At 42.7% G+C, this 27,356-nt stretch overlaps 1 protein-coding gene, 1 non-coding gene and 1 pseudogene across 3 annotated transcripts in view; 2 read left to right on the forward strand and 1 right to left on the reverse strand.

The window, feature by feature from the left end:
- Nucleotides 1-27,356, reverse strand: part of Ranbp10 (RAN binding protein 10) — a 64,865-nt gene that overhangs the window by 24,639 nt on the left and 12,870 nt on the right. For both annotated transcript variants that reach the window (XM_040280015.2, XM_005318331.5), the window contains exon 3: nt 16,638-16,690. In XM_040280015.2, the coding sequence (XP_040135949.1) occupies nt 16,638-16,690 (53 nt within the window). The remainder of the gene's footprint in view (nt 1-16,637; nt 16,691-27,356) is intronic.
- On the forward strand, nt 8,569-9,640 carry LOC101974524 (glucosamine-6-phosphate deaminase 1 pseudogene; annotated as a pseudogene).
- LOC120888179 (U6 spliceosomal RNA) lies at nt 12,508-12,610 on the forward strand. Its single transcript, XR_005731684.1, has one exon. It is a non-coding gene; the product is annotated as a U6 spliceosomal RNA (small nuclear RNA).

Genomic DNA, 27,356 nt, shown 5'->3' on the forward strand with positions numbered 1-27,356 from the left:
GTGGTAAAGCATTCATCTGGCATGTGTGAGCCCGGGGTTCAACCTCAGCATCACAAAGGGGAAAAAAAAAAACAAGGTAAAGAATTTTTTCCAAAAAGAATACAGCCCTGCCCACACATCTATTTTAAAATTTCTGTTCTTCAGAGTTGTAAGATGATTATTTTAAGCCACTTACAGCAGCAATAAGAAACAAATAAAGTACCCTGTGGTCACAAAAGAAGCTACTGAGCATCTGAAATTATCAGTGTTGTGATGCAACACCTCATTTCTGTTTCCTGCTCTTTCAAGTGCTAAGCAGTTAGAAGCTTTTCAAGAATAACACAGAGTCATAATGTATTTTTGATTGAAGACATCATCTTATGCCAGTATTTTTTCCAAACACAATTAAGAGCCTGTGTGTGTATATAAGGTGTGTACCTTAACATATGAGCGTGTGTGCAAAAGGAAGGATATGAAATGCTATACACTTCCCAGTAATAATGGCTGCTGCTGCAGCATTGTTTATAGTTATGGTGAGACATTCTCCTCCTTTGGAGAAGATAAGCACCATCCCCTGGCCACCAAATTATTAACAAAGGCTTACTCCTGGAGTTTTCAAGTAGAGGTGTAGATCATGAAAGGAGAAAACAGATAACACATAAGTAAAAAAACTGGCAGACAGAAACATCTGTAGATAAAATGTGCTCTGAAGAAAACAAAGCCAGATGAAGGGCTAGAGATGGGAGTGGGGACAAAACAGATGGGAGAGGTGGTCAGGCTGATTCTTGCTGAGTGGGTGACCCCTGAACAGAGGTCCACTTGACAAAAATGTCAGAAGGAAGAAACTTTGGAGTCAAGGGAGCAAGTTCAGTCCATCTGTGGGACAGAAAAGTCTGAAGGCTGGAGCAGAACAGGTAGGACTGGAGGGGTACAGGTGCTGATGGTACGACAGAAAAAAAAGGTAGTGCCCAGGGTCTTTTCCCTTGCAAGTGGTTAGATGGCAGTACCATATACTAAAAGTCAGAGAAGACGGGCAGAAACGGCAGGCCTTTTAGAAATCTCACGCTTGAGTCATTGTCTTGGACATTGAATAGGTGGGTGGCTATTACAAGGCAGGAAAGATGATGGCAGGACCAGGCACTTCGTGGCTCTGTACCTGATGCAGACAGTGTGATGGGGAATGCTCACTAGACAAGCAGTAGTATGGACAGAAAACTCCACACAAGGATAATCCTTTGTGTCACATCTGTTATGCAAGTGACTCCGAGTGAAGTCACTGGAGGATTTTCCTACTGTACTGTCCTAATACAAAGGCTTTCTGTCTTTTCTTTAGGAGAAAAAATTAGGCTAGCCAAGGACTGAAAAGGACAGAAGAGACACATGCTAGAAGAACCAAAGAACTGAGGACATGTTAAAGGATATGCTGTTGCCTAAATGGATTCAGTCCTCCAACCCTCCAAAAAACTGTCCTCAGGCCTTGGAAGTTATAGTGTGGAGAGGAGCTGGTATAACCAATGCCATTTTTAAGAAATCAGTCTTCATTCTGTAACAGGCCTGTTGTCAGTCTCAGCTTACCATCCTCACAGAGGCACGCTTGCCTATTAGAAACCCTAGCAGGGCATGACTCGGGAGGCTAAAGCAGGAGGATTACAAATTCAAGGCCAGCCTCAGCAATTTGGTAAAAGCCTCAGCAATTTAGGTTTTTAGATTATAAAAAAGTAAAAAGGTTCCCTGTGAGAAATGCAGCCTAGAAGTCTTTTTATTTTGAAACAGGTCTCCTTAAGCTGCTGAGGCTGACCTAGAAATTGCTATGTTCCTGCCTCAGCCTGAGTTATAGGATTACAGTTGAATGCCACTGAATGGGCTCAACAGATCTTAATGACTAGTTCTCATCTTTCATGACTTCATCCATATGTTTCCATTCTTCCTACTCCAAGCTAGTTGAAAATAAAAATTACCTAAAAATTACTTTAAAGGTCTAATTTGGCTTCCTCTTTAGAATCCCACAGAGCTAACACAGGACCCTTCCATGCTGGCTCTGGTAAAAGGCACACCTTCTATAATAGATGCTGTGAATCCCCTATTTGTTTTTTTTGTTTTTTTTTTAATGGAACATTCTAAGTTTGTCATGGCACCTGTTGACAGGAACTCCATTCTGCTCTAGTCAGTCTGCATGGCCTCCCCTAACTTGGTTTTCAAGCCCTTACTGCTTTAGAACATAAAAAGCCCCTGAGTCTAATGTGTTTTCTAGAAATCACAATGCATGAAAATATTAATAAAAGTTAAATGCTCTTCCCTAAAAAAAAAATATATATATATATATATATATACACACACACACACACGTATATATACACATACACACACATATGTGTGTGTATGTATGTGTGTGTATGTATATATATAGAGATAGATAGATAGATAGATAGATAGATAGATAGATAGATATAGATATAGATGAGACGACTAGGGATGTAAACTCAATGGCAAAGCAACAACACTGGGCTCAATTCCAGTCAAAAGAAAGAAAGCCCCCTGGAGCCCTGGATGCCTGAAGGACCTCTGCAGTTTGGTTCTTATCACAGAACTGTCCCTCTCAGACGGCACTGATGCTCAGTGAGCCACATGCCTTCTCAGGAAGTAGGAGAGTGTAGAGCTGTTGGCAATTCTGAAAGCCCTCCAGGTAAGCTATTTTAATGTGGGGCAGGGAAAAGGAAGCTGCTCTGACAGAATAAAGTGAGCTTCTCAAAACTGGGTTCCATCAGAAAAATTACAAGAATTCAGAATTCCAGGAGCTGACTTCACCCAAACTATTCTCTATGTATGCATGACAGGGTTCTTTCACCTTGAAAAGCATTTGGGCACAGTACTCCTGGTCCCCTTTATCCAGCCTTCAAGATCAAAGCATGATAGGGGGATAAGCCAGGATCTGTGTGTCCCATTCCCCATCTTTTAGGGGATAGCCCTTTCCCTGTGCCAACCCTGTGATTCCAGTGGGGACTGCTAAACACAGTAGATCCACCCCCCAGGGCCACATGACCCAAGCTGGAACAATCAGAAATCTTCCTGGAACTTTCCTAAGGAAGCCTGGAAGAGAGGGGGTTTCAAAGTTCCTTTCTGTCAAGTTATCCAGTTATCCCGGTTGAAAGCCAGTTCAAGTGGGGCATGGTGGTGCACGCCTGTAATCTCAGCGTGTAGGAGGCTGAGGCAGGAGAATCACAAGTTCAAAGCCAGCCTTAGCAACTTAGGAAGGCCCTAAACAACTCAGCAAGACCCTGTCTCAAAATAAAACATAAAAAAAAGGACTAGGGATGTGACTTGGTAGTTAAGTGCCTCTGAGTTCAATCCCCAGTGCCCCAAAAAAGCCAGTTCAAGATACTAAAGCTATAAGCACAAAGCAGAGGAGGCAAGAGACAGAAGAGAGGAAGTCATGGACAGCATTTGGGTCCCCAAGATCTGACACCTGTTTACCCTTCCTGAGGCCTGGGAACTGTACTGGTTAGAGATGGGTTTCTCTTCCTTCATGCAGTCAACATACTCTGACTAAAGGGATCACATCCAAGCATCTTTCTGATTACCTTGCATAACACCTGGCTCACGTGGTGCTCATATCTGTTAAAGAGGGCAATGTAGTCAAAGGCTGCAGGAAGTCTGGATACCAGATTGTCAAAGGGTCAGACCACAATGCAACAAACTATGTTGGGCAACACAGGGTTCAACTGAGTTTTGTTGGTAGTCATATTTCATCTTAATTAAAGAAAAACAAAGGTGGGTGAGGTGGTACATGCCTGTAATCCCAACAGCTTTCGAGGCTGAGGCAGGAGAATTGCAAGTTTGAGGCCAGCCTTAGAAACTCAATGAGACCTTGTTTCAAAATAAAAAATAAAAAGGGCTGGGGATACTGGGGATATGGGTCAGTGGTACAGCAACTCTGAATTTAATCCCTAGCAGAAGGAAGGAAGGAAGGGAGGGAGGGAGAAAAGACCAGAACAACAAAACTGTCTCCCTACATGCTCCCACTTATAGAGACTAAAAGTGAAGTCACTTCTGGGGCCAGGAAAAAGGTCTGCAGTCAGATTGCAGACTTACCTCTACTCCCAACAAGTTTCCAGATCTCTCAGTTTCTATATCTATGAAATAGGGCAGGGCATGCAAATATCCTTAGCAGCTTGAGAAGAGTCCGAATATGGGAGCCAGTAGCTATGCCTGAGTGTGCCTCCCTTCCAGTCCCACTACTCTCTGTTTTGGAATGGGACACCCACCCCTTGATGATGTGCTTGGAAGTAAGGGTTCTCACTCTCACTGTAAGACCAGAGATAGCTGTCCTAGAGGGCAACAGGACATGAGAACTGTAAAAGAACCAGCAAGCACCACTGCCTGGATTAGGCCCTACAAGGAGTCATGTCCAACTGGCTCTGGCTTAGAAGGATGGCTGGGCTATATGACAGAGAATGCTCTCACAGAGTGTGCCACCCAACTCACCATTCTTCCATCTCCAAAGAGACTTAGAGAGAAAAGACTGTGTCACTCCCAAAGAGAATTGATGGGCAGCCAGCCTGGTGCACACACAGAAAAGCCCAGCCCCTGCTATGCCATAAACCAATTATATACTAGTAACACAAGGAGAATCCAAGCCACATTTGGGCCAATGCAGAAGGCCCCAACTGCCCAGTTAAGAAGTTCTGGCAGCACCCACTTGCTCTGCATCATCACTCAATCATGAAGACCCAACAAAGAGCAAGGGTGGCTGAGGAAATGGCTCATCACCTTGGCATTTCCAGATACCATCTCTAGAGGTGGGAAACTCCTCATGGGGCAACCAAGGACTACAGCATGACTGCTCCAGGAATCCATCCATGCCACTGCCATCTGCCATAACACATCAAAGGTCTCAGTCCCAGGGTGGTAAGGAAAGGAGAGGACTCTATTGCTACACCAAACCACGTGTATATTATCCCAGAACCTTGGAAGGGGGCTAGAGTGGAGCTGACCATTAGGTCTGATTCAAGACTGACCAGCACAAAGTGGGCCAGCCCATGCCTCACACACAAACCTAGTCTGAGCATTAGCTAACAAACCATTCAACTCCCCAACAAGCGCACCCATCATCATGGACACTGGGGCCAGGAGACTTGAATTTGTTTGAAATAGGGTTTCACTTTGTTGTCTAGGCTGGTCTTGAACTTGTGGGCTCAAGTGATACTCCCACCTCAACCTTTTTTTGAATCCCAATTCTGCTACTTAGCTTCTAGTTTCCTTCCTCTGAACTCTTCTTCCAGAGTCAGCAGGATTAATGAGAATATATGTGGGGCTCAAGCCCAAGGAGATACTTGCTGGCAAGACTTCCCTTCTCTTACTATCTCATTTTGTTTTTGAGGTACTGGAGATTGAATCCAGGGTCTTAAACATGCTTGTAAGCTCTCTACCAATAAGCTAAGCCCCCAGTCTTCCCTCACCATCTTTAAGACCAGCTCACTGATCACACTTGGGCGCTTGTAGTACTCCTGCACCCTTCTGCCCTGAGGGAGCAGGCAGGGGTGAAGCTGATCACTACCTACCTCTCTTAATGAACAGCCTGAATAGGCCATCAGCTATAGTCCCAAGCTGGCTCTGCTCTTGCCTGTCCCCAGTATCCTAGGGAGGCCACTGGCCCTGGGAGCACTCAGTAGAGCTCAAGGTCCATGCCCAGTGGCTCTCAATGTCACTCTCGAGGCCAGCTATGGAGGAGAAGGTGTGGACTGGTTAACCAAAAGGCTTTCTGAGGCTAGAGCTGTGATGCAGAGAGCCCACATGGCATGGAAGACATTATGGTAGGGCTATTCCATGAGCCACCCCTCTTCAGAAATCAGCAGGACATATGCTTGCCCCATAACCTTAAATGTCTTTAAAAATCTGACAGGCCCACTCCCTGGAACAGCTTGACAATACATAATGGACAAACAGAAGAGATTTTTCTCTTTCAGCAAATGCCATGGTGTAGCAGAGAACAGCTTTGTCATACAACTCCCATGGTTGTTACCCTGAGCTTCTAGACTCTTAGGCCAAGGAACAGGATCAAGGTAACCCCAAAGCTATGCCTCTGACAGCTACAGGCAGGACAGTGCGTCGGCAATGGAAATCACTGTAAAGAGGGCAGGATAAAAAGGCTGCCTCTGCAGGTAGCTAATGACAACAGGGGCTGACACCAGGTGTGGCACACCTTCCCACAAGCTTCCAGGCCGCCTACTGAGACAGAGCTCGGGTGTCAGAAGCCATGAACAGGGCAAAGGATGATACAGCTTGAACCTATGTAGAAAGGTGCCTTCCACAGATCATATGTGTCATTCCTGATGGCCAGAGAAGCCTAAGGGCAGCCAAAGGGTGTAGCTGGGTCTACATGCCAGTAGTCTCAGATATCTGCTACAGAAAGCCACCTGATACTGGTATTTGCTCCAGGCAGACACCTTTCACGGAACATGATGAACTCAAAAGAGAATAGAGAGGGGAAATATTGAACACTCTGTTGTTTACTGTCAGTGCTTGACACACCAGCAGGTGCTAGCCTCCGCTCTCTCTTGAACCTGGCATGGCCCTGTATTCTACCTAGATCTCTGCTATCTCTCCCATGGCATGTGCCAATGTAAAATATCAGCTCTATGCAGAATGTGGCCCACCTAGTAGAAGCAGGTGTCAAGTGGGCCTATTTTCCTGACAGGCCAATCAGAGAGTGCTTGGTAAGATGGGCTTTAGGAGAGGGAAGAGCTGATTTGACCATCCTGTGGAAGGAAAGCAGAAAGCCCCCAAACCCATGCCCCTCCCTTCTTCTCTCCCTTCCTCCCTAGACCAGGTCCTAGCTGCCAGACACCACCTGATTCAGGAAATATGCCTTGCACTCTCATACCCCAGCTGTGGTTCTTCTAATTACTCCTCTGCCGACAGTTACAATCAAGGAAAGTGAGGCTCAGTTGGCCTGTGCTCTCCTTTGAGGGGCTGTAGTAATTAAGGTAATATGTGCCACATCACAAGAACAGCTGCCTTGCCAGAGAAAAGGCAAGGAGGATGACACCAGTTACCCAGCTTTGATGCAGACTGCCCTCCTGTCAACAAAGCCCATCTCCCTGGCTCTGTCAGTGGCACATGACATAGAAGCAAGATTTGACCTTCCTTCCATCCTCAAAATCACTTGAACTTGGGAGAAGTCCAAACCCCATTCTCTGTGTACAATCTGGCCTTTCTCTCCCTGTTTCCCCAACCTAGATATCCCAGCACCTGGCCTTCCCTGCCAGCTTCCCAAGGTGAGGGTGGGGCCACAGGTACACTCACCCTGTGTATCAACTTGCCCTGCTTCCGAGTCATTTAGCCACAGGTTCCGGTATTCTAATTTTGGGGCCAAACCTGTTCCTTAGTTTCACACTTAAGGAGGCCAAAGAACACCTTGAAAAGATAAACCTCCAAACTTCTACATCTTCCAACAGAAACCTCTGCTGGGCTGGGCCTGATGGAGCATACCTATAATCACAGTGGCTTGGGAGGCTGAGGCAGAAGGATCACAAGTTCAAAACCAGCCTCAGCAACTTAGCAAGGCCCTAAGCAACTCAGTGAGAACCTGTCTCTAAATAGAATATGTAAAAAGAGCTAGGGAGGTCTAGGGTTGTGGCTTAGTGGCAGAGTGTCTGCCTCACACATATGAGGCACTGGATTTGATTCTCAGTACCACAAAAAAAAATAATAATAAACAAAATAAAGATATTGTGACCATGTATAACTAAAAAAGTGTTGTTGTTGTTGTTTTTTTAAAGGGGGAGGGGACCAGCGCGAGGCCCAGCTGCCAGCAGAGTCGCCTCTGCAGCCACGGGAGGCAGGAGGCATTGGGAGGCGTCCGCAACAAGATGAAGCTCATCTTCCTGGAACACTATTCACAGGCCAGTGAGTGGGCGGCCAAATATATCAGAAACCGCATCATCCAGTTCAACCCAGGACCAAACAAGTACTTCACCATGGTTCTCCTGACTGGGAGCACCCTTGGCTGCTATAAGAAACTGATTGAGGGCACTCAGCAGGTAGAGCACTCTGCACATGTGAGACCCTGGGTTCGATCCTCAGCACCACATAAAAACAAGTAAATATGGCTGGGGATGTGGCTCAAGCGGTAGCGCACTCGCCTGGCATGTGTGTGGCCCGGGTTCGATCCTCAGCACCACATACAAACAAAGATGTTGTGTCCACCGATAACTAAAAAATAAATATTAAAATATTAAAAAAAAACAAGTAAATAAAATAAACGCATTGTGTCCATCTACACCTAAAAAATAAATATTTTTTTTTTAAAAAAGGAAACTGAGTACTATAAGAATGGAGACCGGCCAACCGTGGTGGCCCATGCCTATAATCCTAGCAGCTCAGGAGGCAGAGGCAGGAGGATCATGAGTTCAAAGCCAGCCTCAGCTATTTAGCGAGGTGCTAAGCAACTCAGGGAGATCATGTCTCTAATAAAATACAAAATAGGGCTGGGGATGTGGCTCAGTGGTCAAGTGCCCCTGAGTTCAATCCTCAGTAACTTAAAAAAAAAAAAAATCACATATTTCCTTTAAATATGTGAAGACGTTCAACATGGACAATTATGTGGGCCTTCCTTGGGACTACCCAGAGAGTTACCACTCCTTTATGTGGAACAAGTTCTTCATGCACATTGATATCCATCCAGAGAACACCCACATTCTGGATGGGAATGCAGTTGACCTGCAGGCTAAGTGTGATACCTTTGAGCAGAAGATCAAGGCTGCAGGCAGGATTGAGCTGTTTGTTGGAGGGATTGGCCCTGATGGACATATTGGCTTCAATGAGCCAGGTTCCTAGCCTAGTGTCCAGGACTCTGTAAAGACATTGGCCATGGACACCATTCTAGCCAATGCTAAGTTCTTTCTTTCTTTTTTTTATTTTTTAGTTGTAGTTGGACACATTACCTTTATTTATTTATTTTTAAGTGGCGCTGAGGATTGAACCCAGGGCCTTGCACGTGCTAGGCAGGCACTCTAGCACTGAGCCACAACCCCAGCCCAATGCTAGGTTCTTTGATGGTGATCTTGCCAAGATGCCCACCATGGCCCTGACAGTGGGTGTGGGCACTGTCATGCATGCTAGAGAGGTGATGATCCTCATCACAGGCGCTCACAACACTTTTGCTGAACCATATGTGGACCGTGTCTGCCTTCCAGCAGCATCCCTGCACTGTGTTCGTATGTGATGAAGATGCCACCTTGGAGGTGAAAGTGAAGACTGCCAAGTATTTCAAAGGTTTAATCTTATTCATAACAAGTTGGTGGACCCCCTGTACAATATCAAAGAGAAAGAAATTGAGAAAAGCCAGTCTCCTAAGAAGCTATACAGTATTAGCCCATGCTGGGACCTACTATCAGTACCTCACAGGAAATTTTCTTTAGGAGAACAGAATTGTTTTTCTTTAGTCCAGTATGGTTACTGCACTAAGTAGGTGATTTTACTCTTCTTGGTTCTGAGGCTAGAAGCCTTGTCATGGAGTTCAGCTGTCGAATGATACATAACTTAATCAGAAACAATCTCTGAACAGTGTTCATCATTTTGATGTTCACCACACCCATGTTAGGGCTTCTTGGCTTTTTGTTCTGCCATAGCCACTGTTCACAAGTACAACACACTCCTGTGAGGAATTTCTATCCTTATGTGCACCTATTCTCAAATGGGTGGGAATTAGGGGCTTGTATATTTTGGACTTAATCTCTTTAAAGTCTTGAGACCTCCTCTTGAGCAGGAGGAGGAGAACTTAATGTGAGAACTGCTGCTTCAGGTTAAGGTGTAAACTTGATATCTTGATATCTAAATGACATACAAGGTAGTAGCTTCTCTGGTACCACAAGTACCACAGAAAGAAAACTGTTCCTTACTTTCTTTCCCCAAGTTGTTTTTCTACTCTCAAGATGGCTTTTCCATGAACTGGGAGGACTCCTTGGAGGAGGATTTGGATGGCTGGGGCTAAAGAGGTAGCTTTTGCTATTAAGTCCAAAGCCTCCAGGGGTCTATCCATGACAAATTTCTCTCCCTTTGGGGACCCAAAAGGAGAGAGGTAGAAACCTTTGTCCTCTAGAGCCCCGTGTTTTTGTCAGAGGTCTCTTTTGCATACTTATCAGTAAGGAGGAGACACACGGGGGCAACAGACACTTCTACAACTTTAGTGTTGTGATCAGACAAGGTGATGGGGTAGAAAGCAGCTCTGTTTTGAGTTTAGTCACTACACACAAGTGCCATACTCTCCTGCCTCCCTCAGAGTTGAGTGCCAAGGCCACCCACTAGATACTTCTAGTATTGTTGCCCCATTTTACATACCCTGCTTCTTTAACCCTCTCAGGTTTGTGTGGTAGGATCTGATGTTGTCAGAACATCAAGAATTATAAGCCTAGGCTGTGGATGTGGCACTTGCCTAGTGTACATGAGGCCCTGGGTTCTGTTTCCAGCACCGCAAAAAATAACTTGGAAAAACAAAAATCCTTTGCTCCTTTGTCCTCCAGTTCTCCTTCCCAAATATTTTGTTTCTGTTCTCCTTTTATGCCCCTAAGCCTCTGTGGAGTGGTTGCTGCCTCAGCCTCCCTGTTCTTGTGCCTGTTTGAAGCTACTACTGCCGATTTCTGGGAAAATTCTGGCTCAGGCCTCTCTTTAAGTGCTGCCTTTGGCACCAGCATCTCATCCTTTAGCTTTTATACATGATTGTGCTGTCATTCTATGTTAAGCTAAATAGTCAGTGGACTTGTTTACAATGTGATATTTTCTATTAAATCCAATATTTTCCAAAAAATTAAAAATAAAATAAAAAGGGGGAGTGTTGGGGATATGGTTCAGTAGTAAAGTGGTAAAGTACTCCCTGGCATGCGTGCGGCCCGGGTTCGATCCTCAGCACCACATACCAACAAAGATGTTGTGTCCGCCGAGAACTAAAAAATAAATATTAAAATTCTCATTTAAAAAAAAAAAAAGAACTGAGGCTTCTGGAAGGGTAATCTGCTCAAATATAAAGTGGAATCAGTTGAGTTGAATTCTCCTGCTAGGAGGGTCCCTTTTTGGGGCCTGCCCAAGTCCAGCCAACCACTCACAAGCCACAAAAGAGCCCTCTGGGTCCCTTCAAGGAAAGTCAAGTACTACTGCCAATATTTCCCTACCCACTTCACACAACTCCCATAGTTGATCAGGACCTAGACCTAAAAAGTCTAGAGAAATGAGTAACTTGGGATAGAGGAGGAAAGGGGAGAAAGATGATCCTCCATAGTCTAGAAGCACATACTTCAGAGAGAAAGGGGCACAGGCTTTCAGGTCAGTCTGACATTAGTTCTGGTTGGTTTCACACACTCAAAACAATGAGGTCCATAATAAAAGTTCCAAGCCTAGGGCCTTCCTTCCTCACAAGCTTCTCTTCTAAAGGCTCATAAGAGACAGAACGAAAAGCTGAAGACCAGATGCTTCTCAATAGCAGCAGCTGAGCAGACCAAGACCAGACTTCCTGATTTAATCTCTTTTCTTGGAATGACTCAGACAAGAGATATTTGACTCATGCTCTCCCACTTGCTCCTAAAGTCAGAGACTCAGCATCAAAATGGCTACTTCAGACCATTTTACAATAAAAGCATTCTTGCAACAAATGGTCAGCAATGCTCTGGAGGTACTCTACTAGGAGCTTCAGTCCAATCATCCACTACTTCAGATCCCAGCCTGAATGTTACTTCCTCAGGAAGGCCTGAAACCAGCACACTCTCAAGGCACTGACCAAAGTGCAAAAGGCCCCTTGCAGGGTTATCAGCTAATGTATGTCCTCCCACTGGAAAAAGTTCATAGAGACAGGGACCATGTCTATTTACCCTAGGCTGGGCTCAGTGCCTGATACATAGTAGGTACACAATAAACTCACAGTCATCATGGTTATGTTGAAATAAGATGCTTTCTGTAAAGAACAGAAAGATCCTAGAACACAGGGGCAATTTGGTCACCAGCAGCTCCAACAGGAGCAAAGTGCCTGAGTGGCCTGAAAGATTCTATGTTCACCCATTGCCATGATGGTATCAGAGGACAGCCTTCCAAACTCTTCATGGAGAAAATAACTGCCTGGTGACAGTTCTCCAGAAGCAACACAAGGAGCCTTCTTAGAGATGCCAATGCTGCTGTTCTCAACCAAAGCGCAGTCCAAAGAAGACAGACCTCCAAGGAAATGGGAATTCCCCTGACAAGTTTCCCTGTAATCCTGGAAGGGCCACCCCACAGGGCTACTCCAGGGCACCCTTAGCCCAAGATCAAGAGTGATCCTTTCCAGGCTGGGGATGTGGCTCAAGCGGTAGCGAGCTCGCCTGGCATGCTTGCGGCCTGGGTTCGATCCTCAGCACCACATACAGACAAAGATGTTGTGTCCACCAAATACTAAAAAAAAATAAAACATTAAAATTCTCTCTCTCTCTCCCTCTTTAAAAAAAAAAAAAAAAAAGAGTGATCCTTTCCATTCTATTGGCCCCTTTCAGGATAAAAGAACATTGCCTTTTGCTTGTTTCAGCAGCATATATACTAAAATTGGAATGATACAGAGAAGATTATCATTCTGTGCAAGAATGACAAGCAAATGCATGAAGCATTCCACATATTTTTTTTAAAAACGCGGGCTGGGATGTGGCTCAAGCGGTAGCGCGCTCGCCTGGCATGAGTGCGGCCGGGGTTTGATCTTCAGCACCACATACAAAGATGTTGTGTCCGCTGATAATTAAAAAAATAAATATTAAAATTTAAATAAATAAATGCTTAGTGAGAGCTAAGCTTTTAAAAATAAGATATTTACCATTAACAAAACCTGTGGTGTACTATTAAAAAAAAAAAAAAAAAGAACATTGCCTGCCATCACTTAGAATGAATGCTAAAGCAGCAGCCTGTTACTTGTCTCCAACTAACAATCCAGGCTGGCTGCCAGGACTCTAGGAGGGATTCCCAGGGCACTTCACTCCTACAACCAGCCAGAGGGCTTGATGCATCCCCTACATCCACCCACCATCTTCTCTGCCCAGCACTAGTCATCTGGCCCATGGCTGCTCAAATCTTAAAACTCAAAGTCCCTGACTTGGCACAAGACTCCAGGTAACACCATTTCCAATACTCTTTTCACCTCTGGTATACAAATCTATAAAACATAGATGATTTAAAAAGAAAAAAAACCCAAGTATATAGAAAATTATATGATAGATCAGGAACAAATCCAATACTATATACTTTATAAAAACTTACTGCAATTGAGTATAAATCACCAAGTACTTGTTTAGAGGCAAACAATATTATATTTCCTGAAAATGATAAAATAAAGTGAGATTCTGCTAATTAAAGATATAATTCGTGGGCTGGGGCTGTAACTCAGTGGTAGAGCACTTGACTTGCAGGTGTGAGACCCTGGGTTTGATCCTCAGTGCCACATAAAAATAAATAAATAAACAAATAAATAAATATATTGTGTCCATCTACAACTAAAAAAATTTTTTTTAAAAAGATACAATTTGTGTGTATGCAGTGCTGAGGCTCCAGCCCACAGTATCACACATCCTAGCCAATTACTCTAGCACACAAATACATCCTTAGTCCTAAAATGTAATTAAATAATGTTCAACCATGTGAGAATTACAGAGCAATTTACTCTCTTCAAAGTAATCTTGGTAAGCAAGAAATTTCAGAATAAAGAGTGTAGTAAATATACTAAAATGAAAACCTAAATTGATAAATGAAAATTTATGAATAGATAAAGAAAAATCTAAAAGAAATGTCTAATGATAAGCATTTACTCTTATTAGCAAATATTAAAATATAACATAATTATACCTAGAATGAGGGGATATAATGTAATAATAGTCAAAGGAAAGATGGATAAGGAAAGCAAAAGCAGAAGCATAAAGCCTCAACAAAATACTAGCAAGATGAATTCTGCAACATACAAAGAAGACTCTAATAAAACATCAATGGGGCTGGGGTTGTGGCTTCGTGGTACAGCACTTGCTTAGCATGTGTGAGGCACTGGGTTCAACCCTCAGCCCCACATAAAAATAAATAAAATAAAGGTATTGTGTCCATCTATAACTAAAAATGTTTTTAAAAAATCAATACATAAAGATAAGTTTTAGGGCTGGGGATGTGGCTCAAGCGGTAGTGCGCTCGCCTGGCATGCGTGCGGCCCGGGTTTGATCCTCAGCACCACATACCAACAAAGATGTTGTGTCTGCCCATAACTAAAAAATAAATATTAAAAATTCTCTCTCTCTCTCCTCTCTCACTCGCTCTTTAAAAAAAAATAATAATAAGTTTTAGGGGCTGGGGATGTGGCTCAAGCGGTAGCGAGCTCGCCTGCCATGCGTGCGGCCCGGGTTTGATCCTCAGCACCACATACCAACAAAGATGTTGTGTCCGCCGAGAACTAGAAAATAAATATTAAAAAAATTCTCTCTCTCTCTCTCTCTTAAAAAAGACTTTTAAAAAAATAAAATATGTTTTTTTAAATAAAAGATAAGTTCTATTTTATACATTTGTAATAAATAACCCAAAAATGAAATTAAGAAAACACGTTCATAGTAGCATGATGAGTAAGATACTTGGGAATAAATTTGACAGGCCTATGGTAAAATGTTTGCCTCGCATATGTGAGGCCCTGAGGTGGACCACAGTACCACAAAAAAAAAAGAAAAGAAAGGAAGGAAGGAAGGAAGGAAAAACATTAAATTGAACCAAAAAAATGCAAAACTTACTCCCTGAAAACTATAAAACATTGCTGAAAGAAATTAAAGTAGATCTAAATAAAGGGGGAAATATCCCATGTTTATGGATCAGAAGACTGAATATTTTTAAAATGGCAATACTTCCCAAAATGATGTACAGATTTGATGCCATCTTTATCAGAATCCCAGCTGACTTTTTTTGTTTTGGGGGAAAAGGGCAGTCCTAGGGATTTAACCCAGGGATGCTCTACACTGAGCTACATTCCCAGCCCTTATTTATTCTAAGACAGGATCTCACTAAGTTGCCCAGGCAGGCCTTGAACTTGGAATCCTCCTGCCTCAGTATTTATACCAAGTCCCAGCACTATTCTTAATAAAAAAAAATATAAGATAAAAGCAAGAAAAGAAATGTCCTGCCCCTGTCAACAGTACAGTCATGCAGGCACATGATGGCACACACCTGTAATCCCAGAGAATTGGAAGGCTAGGCAAGAGGATCACAACTTCAAGACCAGCCTGGGCAACTTAACAAAAATTTATTTAGCCACAATTCAGGATTGCTTATACCACCATGCAATAATATTCTTTAATAGTAACTTATATATTAAGCCATAAAAGCTTCTTTTCTGCATTACCAAAGCAGAATAAAAGTTCAAAGGGCACACTGAGCTCTTGTATAACAGAGAACAGCAACACACAATATGAAGAGGTCAAACCTACCATGCACATTCTGATTAAAAACAAAAGACCAGCTTTCACTCAGATCACAGTTTAAAAAAAAAAAAAAGTCAGATTCCTGACAATTAATTGAATCCTAAGCAACTGTAAATTGCCAGTCTTGGAAATCATCCAATTATAGACAAATCTGTGGCTGATATCAAACATAAATTGGAAAAGACATAAAAGTTGAGGTGTGGGCTGGGGATGTGGCTCAAGCGGTAGCGCGCTCGCCTGGCATGCGTGCGGCCCGGGTTCGATCCTCAGCACCACATACCAACAAAGATGTTGTGTCCGCCGAGAACTAAAAAATAAATATTAAAAAATAAATAAATAAATAAATATTAAAAAATATTCTCTCTCTCTCTCTCTCTCTCTCTCTTTAAAAAAAAAAATTGAGGTGTTATTCCCTATTGGGAAAGCTAGTTGCCTTCTCTGTGTCACAGCACAAAGAATAGAGGGTCGGGGCAAAATCATAAAATCTTTACATACCTCCACATTGATATCAGGGCAGTTTACAATATGTCACTTCTGCCACTCAAGGGACAAATGGACTTAGGGCCATCATCTGGAACCTATCAGCTCATGGTGGAGACTTCTGACTCCTCAGCTGTGCTCAGGCCAGGACCAGGCATGAGCCCCACTGGGCAGAAAATAGTTGAAAAGGTATGGGGCTGGTAGAATAAGAACCATCTACAGGTCCACAACATTTCACTAATCCAAGGCTGCTGTCAACTCAAGAGCTACAAACACAGACATCTTAACTCTTATCTATTTGTTCAGAAATCACTTCAACCACATTCCACATGGGAAGCCACTTAAAGATCAAAGTCTTTAACAAAGAGTAGTAACAAAGAAGCCAGGCTTGAAGTACATGCCTCCCAGTACATGCCTGAGTCCCAGGCCGATAGGCAAAAGTCAATGAGAGTGAGAGCTACTAAGGTGTATCCTCAATGGAGGCAAGCTCAGGTCACTTGGTTTTGACTGCAAACAGTTCAAATTCCATGAATGACAATCACTCATCAATTAATTTTTGGAATGGAAGGCCACACTATCTCAGCCCAATGGCCAATTTCAGGATCCTCCCCTCAATGGCTTGGCTTGAGATAGGCACCCAGCAAACAAAGTCCTTCCCAGACTCTCAACTGCTGCTGTAATTCTAATGGATGGATCAGGAGAGCAAAACATATGTTCTCTGCAATAGTGACTCACCAGGAAGTCTGTTCATGTTGACTCCTTGAGCTGAGAGTCCTATTCCCATGTACCTTCAAAAAAGCACACACAAAAAAATTTTGGTTATCAAGTGATTATAGATCTCCCTTCTCAAATATTTCTTGTTAAAAGACAGAAAAAAAAATGGAAAAAGCAATGAATGTGGACTCTTTTTTTGGTAAGAGGGAGGATAGTACTAGAGGGTGCTCTAGCTTTTTACTGAGCTTTTTGTTTTTGTTTTATTTTACTCCAACCTTTTCTAATTTTTTTTTTAAATTGTAGATGGACATTACACATTTATTATATTTATTTATTTTTATATGGTGCTAAGGATTGAACCCACTACCTCACACCAGAAAAGTGTCTACCATTGAGCCACAACCGCAGCCCCTCTTTTTTTTAAGACAAGGTCTTGCTATGTTGCTGAGGCTTTGCAATCCTCCTGTCTCAGCCTCTGGAATCACTGGAATTATAGGTAAATGCCACCACAACCAGTTGAATGTAGACTCAACATGCTAGTGGCTTTAAGATAACCTTTACATTTTGATTTTCTTTCCTTCCTTCCTTTTTCTCCTTTCTTTTTTTTTTTTGGAGGGGGGGCAGTGCTGGGGATCAAACCCAGAGCCTCACATATGCTTGGCAAGCACTCTGCCACTGAGCTTCACTCCCAGCTTATACATTTTAATTTCCTAATGGAAAGCATCTCAATGCCTTTACAGCTGGAGAAACAAGAGGCAGTGTGAATAAGCATGAACCACTGGCTTTGGCTTCAGAGAAAAGTGTCTTGAAATCCTGGCTTCTAGTTGCTTGGCTTTTTTGGCTCCAGCTAAGGCAAGCAGAAACTATTTCTAAGAAGTACCTAAATATAATAGCTTGATCCTATGTTGTGATTAGTAGTGTAATACAAGGTTAAAATCCACAAGGACAAGCTACTCTGCACCAAGGACCAGGACATAGAAAAAGTACTGCCAGGCTGATCTCTTTTACATTGTCAAGACCTCTTACATTGTCAAGACCACACAAAGCTTCTCTGGGTATGTCAAAACTCATTGCCTGACAGATATGGTGGCACATGCCTATAATCCCAGAAACTCAGGAGACTAAGACAGGAAGATTGCAAATTTGAGGCCAGCCTCAGCCATTTCACGAGGCCCTAAACAACTCAGTGAGACCCTGTCTCAAATAAAAAAGGGTTGGGGATGTGGCTCAGTGGTTAAGCACTCCTGGGTTCCATGCCTGATACCAGAAAACAACAACAAAAAAAACCTCATTACTCATCCCCTATACATTTACCACTGGCCTCCTAGATAATACAAAACTGGGAGGTGGGGCGGCATGAGCCCCCCAGACCTCTTACTCTTCCCACCTCAGGTGCCTAAGCAATTAAGTTATCCACAGCAAGGAAGGGCCCATGCTACAGCAACTCTCAAAGATGTCTGACTGGCAAGAGAGGCAGTCCAAAAAAAGGAATTGAATATTTTTTAGTCTTTTTTGTATTCTTTTCTTTTTTCATAGTACTGAGGCAAGTGTTCTACCACTGAGCTACACCTACAGGCTGGGCTGGTTTTGTAGTAAACAAAGAAATAGGAATTTCCCCTAAGAAATAAGTTATCACCTTCTAAGAGTGAAATAGCAGAAATTCACACATAACACCTGATTCTAGCCACATGACTGTCAACCAGTAGTTGTGCTGAGAATACTCAAAACCCCCCAAAACTCCATTCAAGGAGACAGCTGAGGTGTAGCCTTGTAGTTGCATAACAATGTGAATGCACTTAATGTAGCTTAACCGTAAACTTAAAAATGATTAAAATGGCCAGGTGCAATAGCATACAAGTGTAATCCCAGAGATTCAGAAGGCTGAGGCAGGAGAATCATGAATTTGAAGCCAGCATCATCAACTTAGCAAGACCCTCCTCAACAATTCCTTCATCAAGATCCTGTCTTAAAAAATAAAAAGGGCTGGGGATACAGCTCAGGGGCAAAGTGCCCCTGAGCTCAATACCCAGTTTAAAAAAAAAAAAATGGTTAAAATGGTTAATTTCATGGGTATTTTATCACATAAAAATTATTTTTAGGACTGGAGTTGTGGTTCAGTAGTAGAGCACTTGCCTGGCATGTGTGAGCACTGGGTTCGATTATCAGTACCATAGGTAGATAGATAGATAGATAGATAGATAGATAGATAGATAGATAGATAGATAGATAGAAAGAAAGAAAGAATAAAGGTCCATTGACAACTTAAAAAAATTATTTTTAAAAAGTAATTATAAGGGGGCTGGGGTTATAGCTCAGTGGTAGAATGCTCACCTTGCATTTGTGAGGCACTGGGATCGATCCTCAGCACCACATTAAAAAAAAATTTAAAAAATAAAGGTATCGTGTTCATCTGCAACTAAAAAAAATTTTTAAAGAAAAAAAAAAAACTTAAAGAGATGGAATCGGGGCTCAGTGGTAGAATGCTTGCCTGGCATGTGTGAGGCCCTGGGTTTGATCCTCAGTTTTGCCTATAAACAAATAAAAGATCCATTGACATATATAGATATTTAAAAAAAAAGTATGGAGCTAGGGTTGTGGCTCAGTGGTAGAGCACTCGCCTAGCATGTGGGTTCGATCTTCGATCTTCGACACCACATAAAAATAAAAAATAAAGATACTGTATCCAACTACAATTAAAAAAATATTTTTTTTAAAAAAAAGCAATTATAAGGGGCATGGGGTTTTAGCCCCTGCCAGTGCTTTATCTGCAGTAAATGTCCTTTTGCTTTTTTCTGGCTGGCTGCACCTCCATATTTTGGGAAAGAAGCCTCTATCATTCAAACAGAAGACCAAACAGGGAGAGAAGGCTTTGACCCAAGTAATGCACTTGTCTAGCATGTATGAGGCACTGGATTCAATTCTCAGCACCACATATAAATAAATTAAATAAAGGTCCATTGACAACTAAAAAATAAAAATAAAAAAGCAATTATAAGCCTGACATGTTGGCACATGCCTGTAATTCAAGCAGCTTGAGAGGCTGAGGCAGGAGGATTGCAAGTTCAAAGTCAGCTTCAGCAACTTGTGAGACCCTATCTCTAAATTAAACATAAAATGGGCTGAGCGTCCCTGATACCAAAAATAATGCATAGGGTTGCCTTAATTTATCTATTTCTAAATGGTTATACATTCACATTCTGACTGTCCCTGTTAAAATTTTGCAAGGAATGTTTCCATAAATATTCCTCTATCTTGGACTATATCTTGCTCCCCCGTTGTGTTCTACACACTTATGTAGCTGCTTCCTAACCCTAACACTCCCAAGGTCCTCACACCATGATACCCCTGCCCCTGCCAGTGCCTTATCTGCAGTAAATGTCCTTTTGTTTCTTTCTGGCTGGCTGCACCTCCATATTTTGGGAAAGAAGCCTCTATCATTCAAACAGAAGACCAAACAGGGAGAGAAGGCTTTGACCCAAACACGTCCTCTGAAAACAACAATCCCCATCATGCTGGATAGAGAGACCAGGCAAAGACAGACCAATACGTGGCCCTGATAACTTGGCCCACAGGGTTTAAGAGAAAGGAAGGGGAAAGGAAAAGAAATAGTATTTCCACGAGGGAACTCCATAGCTCAAAGAAAATACATATTTTGGGTTTTTTTGTTTGTTTGTTTGTTTCATTTTTTGGTGGTGCTAGGATTGAACCCAGGGCCCTGATTGTGCTAGCCAAGTGCTTTACCACTAAGCTACACTCCCTGGCCCTTTTTATTTTGAGACAGGAACTCATTAAATTGCCCAGGCTGGCCTTGAACATGTAATCCTCCTTCCTCAGCCCCTAGAGTAGATGGGATTATAGGTGTGAACCATAGTGCATAGCTGTTGTTTTGTTTTAAAAGCATTTGGGACACAGAGTTGGATCCTTAAAGGTCAAAGACGTGCCCTAACATACAGCCTGTACTAGACAGAACTGCTTATCCCTTCCCAGAAACACATAAACTACCTGCCAGAAGGGTCCAGCTTCAAAAATCATCAGGAGATGGAGCTGTGCAAGCCTGCTGGCAGGATTCCCATTAAATTAAATCTTGCACATTTTCCCAGAAAAATTGCAGCCCAAATAATCAGCTTCCTACTTTACATGGTAGAGGCTGCCAAAACTGGTCTCCATTCCCTTGATGTCCCAGCTGACCAAGCAGCAGACAACCCCAACTGTCCTGCAGTCATCAAACTAACATAGGGCAACACAGCAAGAGGTTTCCCAGACTTGGATGCCAACACTCATCCAGTCCCGTTCAGAGGAACCTGGGCCTACTATGCCCAACATGGCATGTGGTCACACTCCTAGCATACAGGTTTCCTGACTCTAAGGTGAGAGCTTATATTGATATATGATTCCTGGGTGACCCTTCACTGCTTAAATCTAGTACAATAGGGTAGGTCAAGGGTCATCCAAGAAGAGTTATGCTTGGTCACCAGCGACAGGTCTCTGGTTCTGCAATGTTCCGTGGGTGGCTCTGTGGGAACTGCTAAAGCACCTGTGCTCAAAATACAAGTTATTCCAGGCACCCTATATACCAGTAACTCAGGAGGCTGAGGCAGATGGTCATAAATTCAAGGCCAGCCTAGGCAACTTATCGAGAGCCTCTCTTAAAATAAAAAAAAAATGAAAAAGGCTGGGGAAGTAGCTCTGCGGTATAGCACCCCTGGGTTCAATCTCCATACTCCCATACTGCAAAAAGAAAAAAAAATTTTTTAAATACAAGTTGCTTAGGGAAATAGGGTTATAGTTCAGTGGTAGCAAACATGCTTAACATACATGAAATCCTGATTTTGATCCCGAACCTCAAAATACAAGAACAAAGCCAGGCGAGGTGGCACACACCTGTAATCCCAGCGGCTCAGGAGGCTGAGGCAGGAGGATAGCAAGTTCAAAGCCAGCCTCAGCAAAAGCGAGGCGCTAGGCTACTCAGTGAGATCCTGTCTCTAAATGAAATACAAAATAGGGCTGAGGATGTGACTCAGTGGTCAAGTGCCCCTGAGTTCAACCCCTGATTCCAAAAAAAAAAAAAAAAAACCACCCAAGAACAAGTTGCTCAGGCTTCCCCACAGGAAAAGCTTCCTCTACCTCTAGCAGCGAATCCTCAACACCTTCCTGTAGACTCTCTGCTCCCCAGGTAGGATAGTGTTTCCTACTGAATGCCTGGAAATCTTCTTACAAACCCCTGTCTCTCAACTGGAGAATCTTAGTGGATCAACTAAAGGTAGAGCACCCAAAAGAAGCCAATACCTACCCACATTTTGGCAATCTGCCACCTCCAGGTATCAATGACACGGGGAGCAGTTCTACAAGAGCCCAACTTAAATACTCAAATGAGGCCAGAGCTGACTCATGGTCTAAGGGGAAAAAGTTCCAACTCTTCAAACATTAGGTGATAGTAAGTCTTTTATAAAAAAGTAGGATGTTCTAAAACTACAAAAAGATTAGGCTCCTATCTTCTAGCAATTCTTCTACCCTAGGAGACAAAGATGCCCACTCTTATCACTTCTATTCAACATATTAAAAAGTTCTAGCCAGAACAATTAGACCAAAAAGGAAAGAAAAGAAAGAGTATCCAAACTGGAAAAAAGGAAACAAAACCATTTCTGTTACAGGTGACAAGAGACCACCCTAAATTCTACTACACACACACACACACACACACACACACACACACACACACACCATATCACACCACACCACACCCAACCTGTTAGAGCTAATAAGTTACTATTTAAAAATGATCTTAAGGGCTGGGGATGTGGCTCAAGTGGTAGCTTGCTTGCCTGGCATGCGTGCGGCCCGGGTTCAATCCTCAGCACCACATACAAACAAAGATGTTGTGTCCACCGAAAACTAAAAAATAAATATTAATTTTCTCTCTCTCTCTCTCTCTCAAAAAAAAAATGATCTTAAGAAGTCAAAATACTTACAAACTGAAAACAATATAGTGTTACTAAAACAAACTAAAGACAAAAATATAAAGATAGCCCTTGATTATGGTTTGGAAGGCTTAATCTTTTTTTTTTTTTTTTTAAGAGAGAGTGGGAGAGAGAGAGAGAGAGAGAGAGAGAGAGAGAGAGAATTTTTTAATATTTATTTTTTAGTTCTCGGCGGACACAACATCTTTGTCTGTATGTGGTGTTGAGGATCGAACCCGGGCCGCATGCATGCCAGGCGAGCGCGCTACCACTTGAGCCACATCCCCAGCCCCTGGAAGGCTTAATCTTATTTAAGATGTCAATAACTCCCAAAGCAATGTACAGATATAATATCATCTCTATCAAAATCCCAATGTCATGCCAGGCATGGTGGCACATGCCTGTAATTCCAGAGACTCAGAAGGACAAGGGAGAGTATCATACGTTCTAGGCTAACCTCAGCAACCAGCAACTTAGTGAGATCCTGTCTCAAAATAAAGAAATAAAAAAGATAAAAAGACTGGGAATATAGCTCAATGGTAAAGTACCCCTGGGTTCAATCTCCAATGATGTATTTTGCAGAAATAGAAAAATCTATGTGGAATTCCAAAGGACACTGAGTAGCCAAAACAATCTTCAAAAAGAACAAACTGGAGGTCTCATACTTCCTTATTTCAAAACATTAATCAAATAGAGTAGTACTGGCATAAAGATAGATATATAGACCAATGAAATAAAATGGAAATAGAGCCCAGAAATAAACCCTTACATATAGGCAACTAATTATGAAAAGGGTAATAAGACTATTCAATGGGGAAATGGCAGTTTTTTTCAACAAATAGTGATGGGACTTCTGGACAACCATAAACAAAGAACAAAGTTATACATATACAAAAATTTACCCTAGGTCAAAACAGTTAATTAGGATCAAAGGATAAAACATAAGGAATGAGAATATAACTTATAGAAGAAAACATAGGGGGAAAGTCTCACAAAACTGAATCTGGTAATGATTTCTTGAATATGATACCAAAAGCTCAGGCAACAAAAAATATAGATGAACTGGATTTCATCAAAATTTAAAACTTTTGTACATTAATGAACATTATCAACACAGTGAAACGACAGTGGAAACACATGAAATAAGAGAAAATATGTACATATTATATGTCTGATGATGGGTTCATATCCAGGATATATATAGAACTCCGACAATTAAATAACAACAACAAAAAACCCTGATTAAAAAACAGATGAAGGATTTATATAGATATTTCTCTAAAGAAAATATACAAATAGCTAATAAGTACATAAAAGGATGCCAGATGTAGTGGCACATGCCTGCAATCCCAGTGACTGGGGAGGGTGATGCAGCAGGATCTCAAATTCAAAGCCAGCTTCACCAACTTAGGGAGAAGGCCCTAAGCAACTTAGTGATACCTTGTCTCAAAATAAAAAATAAGAAAAGGACTGGGAATGTAATTCAGCACCCCTGGGTTCAATCCCCAGGGGAAAAAAAAAAAAGATACAAAAAGATGTTCAACTAATCATTCAGGAAAAATAAATCAAAACCGCAATAAGATACTTTAGGCTGCCAAAAATAAGACAATAAGGAAAGGGCAGAATGAAAACCCCAAACCCAAACATGTTCTCCTAGTCACCTAATGTATTACCTTTATATCTAAAGAACCAGAAGAATAACACTAGAGCATTATCTAACACTGTATTTCCTCTGGTGATCACTGGAGACATTTGAAAATGACCGAGTTTTGGGTAGCTGTTGAGTCATTGCTAAAGTTCAATAATTTAGTAAAAAGAAGTGCAGCTCTCTGCTTTCTGATTATCCTGTGATCTGCTTCCCTCTGCCACACACTCCACCGTGAAGTTCAGCCTCACCTTAAGCTCCAAGGAATGGAGCTGTTTATGGATGGAGACTTCTGAAACCACACTAGGGAGACAAAGATGAATTTAACATGGTCCTTAAAACCTCTAAGTCAGTTGAGAACACAAAGTGACCTAAATGAATAAGCTAATACGATGATGATATTCATGGCTGACTTAGAAGTGGTGCTTCTCTAGAGCCCTGAGGAATGGAGCCAGCCTTCTACAGACAGACCTAGGAAACCTTAAGCCCTCTAATAAATGTTACCTCCTCTAAATAAATAAATTAATAAATAAAATTTGAGATAAATTTCTCTTTAGAGAGACCTTGAGGATATTCTTGCCTTCCACAAAGATCCTACAACAGTACGGTGCTGCAGACACAATGGTGGGGGCATAGACTCTGTACTGACAGTATCAAGCTGGGATGAGCCAAGGAACCAAAGTTAACTGACTCAAAGAGGGAGACTCACTAAGAAAGTGAAAGTTGAGCTAAGACTTGGTAAAGAAGATGAAAGGAAAAAGAAGAAGAGCCATGCAGAGTGTGCTATGCAGAAGCAACAGAATGTACGAGGCATACAGGCAAAAAAAGGAGTCACAGTGTAGCGTAACAGGCTAGGCATACCTAAAAACAGCCAAAGCTGGAAGAGGAAACGGGCTGTGCATGCATAGCCTGCGTGCTTGCTTAAGGAGTTTGAACTTCAGGGGGAGGTTAATGGGAAGCCACAGAAGGAGTGTAGCAAGGGCACAGCTGATCAAACAGCCCCTATCTGGAAAATGGATTGAAGAAGCAAAACTGAACACTACCAAAGTCATCCCAGTAGAAGATGACAAGGGTTAGACAAGGACAAGACCAGTAGGGACAGAATGATGTGGACAGAGCCAAGTGCTCTCTAGAACATAGTGAACTAACTGTGGAGGGGAGGGGCTTGAGAAACCCAGGACATTGCCCAGCAAAATCAGTCGCTAGAGCAAAGTCAATTCTCTGGGACCACTTGGAAATTCTGGAGCCAAAGTGCCCAGTCAAAATCAGTAGTGGTCATTCCCCAGCTCTGCTCTAGCCCTGGCATTGACAGCATGCACCAACATTTGAATAAGAAACATACTTGCAAGGAGCAAATATGTGGAACACTTCCAGATTCAAATCTCACCTCTTCCCTTCTATTCACCATGGATCCATGGGCACACCACTTGGCCTCTCAGGTAACAGCTGTTTCAACAGCTATTATCATGAGTCCAGAGAGCCCTCAGTGCAGCCACTCCCAGGATCAGAGGAGAAGCTGGGCTTGTTCTCAAGAAGGAAAGATGGTAGATGACTATTTGTACGACCTCATTCTGTCCACTAATTCCACAAGTGTAGGCTCTTCCACAATCTGGTATATTAGGTCATTCTCAAAGGCCTGAATCTTGGGACATCTAAAAACAAATGCCTCTTTACTTGCCAAGGAGAAAGGAGATGAGCATTTGCTTCCTTGTGCTAAAGGGCGAGGTTATACTAGGAACATCAGAAGATGCAGGCTGTCCTGGGCAGTCTTGCAGGGAGGGAGGTAGCAAAGGCTCCCACACCCAGAGCGGCTAACAGAATAGAGAAAGCAGTCTGGTGTCCCAACACTTCACTTCTCCATTGGCTTTCTTTTCAGGTAGCAGGATATAGCTGAGAAGCCTGACGGGATGGGAGCAGGGGAATACCCCACAGCAGGACTGACAGTAAGGCAAACCCATCTGATTTACCCCTTCTTCTATACTGCAGCAAAATGGAGAGGAAATACCACTTGTCAGAGAGGTGACACCGCCAGGAAGTACAGAAAGACAGCAGACAAGCTCTTTATAACCCTTCAAGCCCAGGATCATAAGTCGGCCTCTAACTTTCCAGTTTCTATCTTTCACTACCAAACCACAATGTAAGCTGGAGCTACAAGAAGAGTAACTCTCTTCCCTGTACCCTAATCTGGATTCAGAGAGAAAAGGGCAGCAAACAGGCACTGCCTAGCCAAACCAGATGGAGATTCATCAGACAATGAATGACTTGGAAGAGGAGCAGTCACACCTGTAAGTGGGCAGCAAAAGTCCTCAGTTGAACAAACCCAAAGCAGGCGGCTAATCACATAACAGGTCCACCCAGAAGCTGCCACCATCCACCACAGGCAGCCAGAGTTATACTGGGGCTGTGGAAAATGACTTCTTCAGAAAGGAGTGGCAGCTCCTGAGGCCCAGGCTGCACACTATCATCCTTCCTCCCTTCTGCCACATAAGCAAGATTGCTAAACCTGCAGTAACATGGAGACACAAGCACACTTGTCTGCTTAGATTCTTCTTTTTCTCTTTGATTTTCTAGATTCTCTACAATTGACAGAATTACTTTTATGATAATTAAAAAATCATGTTAGGAGCTACTTGATGGCCACATACTAAGAAGATGGTTGGCTCTCACCCTTCTGACTCTCTCTGGATCATCCCAAGGCAACATTTTAGTGATGGGGGACACACTGGAGAACTTGGCTTTCATGGTTGGCTCCACAGTACAACCAGTTCCCTGAGCCTGTCTGTTCCCTGACGATATAAAGTGCCTCAGAAGATAATCGCAGGAACAGTCAAAATCCTTGCTGAGCAGTGGATTTGGTACCACCAAGATTAACTGATCCTGAGCCTATGCTCAGGAAACACTGTTGCACTGAGATGGACTCAGCTCTAACTCAGTTGAACAAACCCAAAGCAGGCGGCTGATCACATAACAGGTCACATGACTGGAGAGTCTTCCATGATCTAAGCAGGCCTGGTGGTATACAGAGGACAGGACCTTAGAAACCAGGTGTGGTAGCCCATGCCTATAATTCCAGCTACTCAAGAGGCTGAGGCAGAAGGATTGCAAGTTTGAGACTAGCCTGGACAACTTAGTGAGACC

Source organism: Ictidomys tridecemlineatus, chromosome 15, assembly GCF_052094955.1.
Source record: "Ictidomys tridecemlineatus isolate mIctTri1 chromosome 15, mIctTri1.hap1, whole genome shotgun sequence".
Classification (NCBI taxonomy): Eukaryota; Metazoa; Chordata; class Mammalia; order Rodentia; family Sciuridae; genus Ictidomys; species Ictidomys tridecemlineatus.